This window comes from Triticum dicoccoides, chromosome 4B (genome assembly GCF_002162155.2).
Source record: "Triticum dicoccoides isolate Atlit2015 ecotype Zavitan chromosome 4B, WEW_v2.0, whole genome shotgun sequence".
Classification (NCBI taxonomy): domain Eukaryota; kingdom Viridiplantae; phylum Streptophyta; class Magnoliopsida; order Poales; family Poaceae; genus Triticum; species Triticum dicoccoides.
Genome location: NC_041387.1, coordinates 676,761,941 through 676,764,360, shown reverse-complemented (window position 1 = coordinate 676,764,360; position 2,420 = coordinate 676,761,941). Strand labels below are relative to the sequence as shown.

The window sequence follows — 2,420 nt, the reverse complement described above, 5'->3', positions numbered from 1 at the left end:
GATTTCCATTAAGGGAAACGAAAAGCGAGCTACATGATCCAGTTTAACAACGCAACAAAGTTTAGGATAGCAAACTAAAAGACTAGACATAAAACCTAGGGACTAGGGACAAGGCCCCTAACACAAAGGAAACGCGCAAATTTTCCAGCAGCCAGACCAGCCCCACCCCATCAGGGTCAGAGGGCAGACAACACTCGAACCAAGGTCGCTAGACGAATACAAGGTTTAACTGATATATTACAAACACGAACTGAGACAGCACAAAGGTAAAAGGAGGCATCCAAAGATTATAATAAAGAAAAAGGAGCTGAGTTTCTCTCTCTGTTTTCCACACAAATCATATGATTTCTTACACATTTTCTCTCGAACCATACTTCACGTGATATATATATGTGCTTACTGTCAATTGGGTGATTATGTACACTTAAGTGGGTTTGCCTCCTAGCGTATTTGCAGTCCGCATGACATCACTAAATTTATTTGTGTCATCTCCCTTGGAAATTGAGATACTTTAGGGAGATAAATAAGATGAAGGCCAAGATGACGATGACGGCCACGTGCATGTAGGTGACAAGGTTGCAGTAGTGGTCCTTGAGGCCAAGGTAGCCCTCGAGAAACTCCCGCACTGTTTGGTTTGGTTGTCCAGGTACAAGAATTGGCTCCGTCCGATCACCAAGCTGCGAGAACGTGAGTCCGTACACCGTCCATGCTGTTGCGTTTGCCCAACACACCCACCTCCACCAGACCGGAATCATCTGCATCCACATTGCCACATTGTTTTTGTTCATCAAATTAGTCATGCACGATCTATCCTCCTCTTTTCTGGTCTTTTAAGGATAAAATCTAAATAAAATATGCAACATTGTTTGATAAGGTAATATATTAATATGAAGTTTTCATGAAATATGCAATCTATTGAGGGATTATTTGGGGATTCCATGACCCTAATTTCCGCATGTTCTCTCAAGTATGTATAGTAGTTATAGTGAAAAAAGTATTAGGGGGGTTAATTGTTGGTGGAGTGAGAGCCATACCTCTCTTCCGATCATGAAGCCAGAGAAGATGTTCCAAAATATGAAGATAAGGAAGGACAATCCAGAAGCTATCTCGATGTTTGGTGTTAGTGCCACTGTCATCATCCCGAAAAAGAGTGTAGTACATGTAACTTAGCACCATGTAAAGTAGAAACCAAAAGTGCTGCCGCGGTACACCGACACAAGGCGCGAGGCGCTGACCCCCCGCCCGCAGCCGTGCCATGACCACACGCGCCGCTGTGTCGTGACTCACCGCCACCTCCGTGGCCGTGCTACTAGAGAACATCAAATTGAAGGAGATGTGTAATGAATCCCCACCCTCGGTACCAGAATACATCTACGTCAAATCGTACTTGCGAAGCATTTGATGAGACACTTAGGGGCACGGTGCTTGTTTTTGACTTTGATTATCATACTTAAAGTCAGAATTGTATGAACAAAACATGTGTCATTGTGCGATTTGTTTGCTGCCATGAATCCCCACCCTTGGTACCGGAATACACCTACATCAAATCGAACTTGCGAAGCATTTGATGACATTGAAACCCTAGAAATCCGGAACCCCTCCGTGTCTGCCACCACCACGCAAACAAAATGAAGTCGTCGATATAGAGAGATAAGGCAGATAGCTGGTACCCGCGAAGCCGACGAGGAACAACGACCCCGCGCGAGCGCCGCAAGGAATCGCGCCGCCGATTTGAGAACTCCGCCTTGCCTCCGCCCCTATCAGGCTCTGTTCGTGACGAGAAATGAGGAAGGAGGGAAGAGAAATGGAGAGCGAGTAACAAGGAGGAGAGAGAAACGGCTCGAATTTCGAAACCGCCGCCCACAATCTCTGCATACAGCTTACAGGTGGGCCTCCTTCCCGTCCAGATAGGGATAAAAACGCCTATGACCACATCGAGGGCCATCCCGACCAAGTGGCACCTGGCCCACGCGCGTTGCGATAGTGGCGCAATCGTGCAGCCAGGAGCCGGCCGCTCGCTCTCGCCACAAAGTGCGCGTGCGCTTATAAGATTTCAGGAAAAATGAATAATAACAGCAACATTGAGAGGTAAAATGCAAATAAAAGCAAAAGGCACACACGTGTGAAGGGGTTGTGCCATTGTGTCGAACCTGAATTTGCTCCCAATCGAGAAATTACATCTGCATCTGCACTGTAAAAATAATAATTAAACTTTACAAGTGAGATGAGGCGCGGGCCGTTCGGTCCGACTCGTCCGTCCCTCGAACCAGAGGAGCGACCTGTTCTGTCCCTGAACCCTACCAGCGACTCGCCCCCCTCCCTCCCCATGGCGGAGCCCTCGCCGCCGCCGCCGCCGCCGCCGTCCAACAAAGGCCTCCGGGTCCTCCTCGCCAAGGACCGCGCCCCCACTTCCTCCCCCT

General features: G+C 48.3%; 1 protein-coding gene across 1 annotated transcript in view; it reads left to right on the top strand.

Annotated features, from left to right (window-relative positions):
* The first annotated feature begins 2,248 nt into the window (after positions 1-2,248).
* LOC119292311 (THO complex subunit 1-like) overlaps positions 2,249-2,420 on the top strand; it is an 8,180-nt gene continuing 8,008 nt past the window's right edge. The window contains exon 1 of the mRNA XM_037571156.1: positions 2,249-2,420. This exon is cut by the window's right edge and continues 1 nt beyond it. Within this exon, the coding sequence (XP_037427053.1) occupies positions 2,327-2,420 (94 nt within the window). The 5' untranslated portion in view covers positions 2,249-2,326.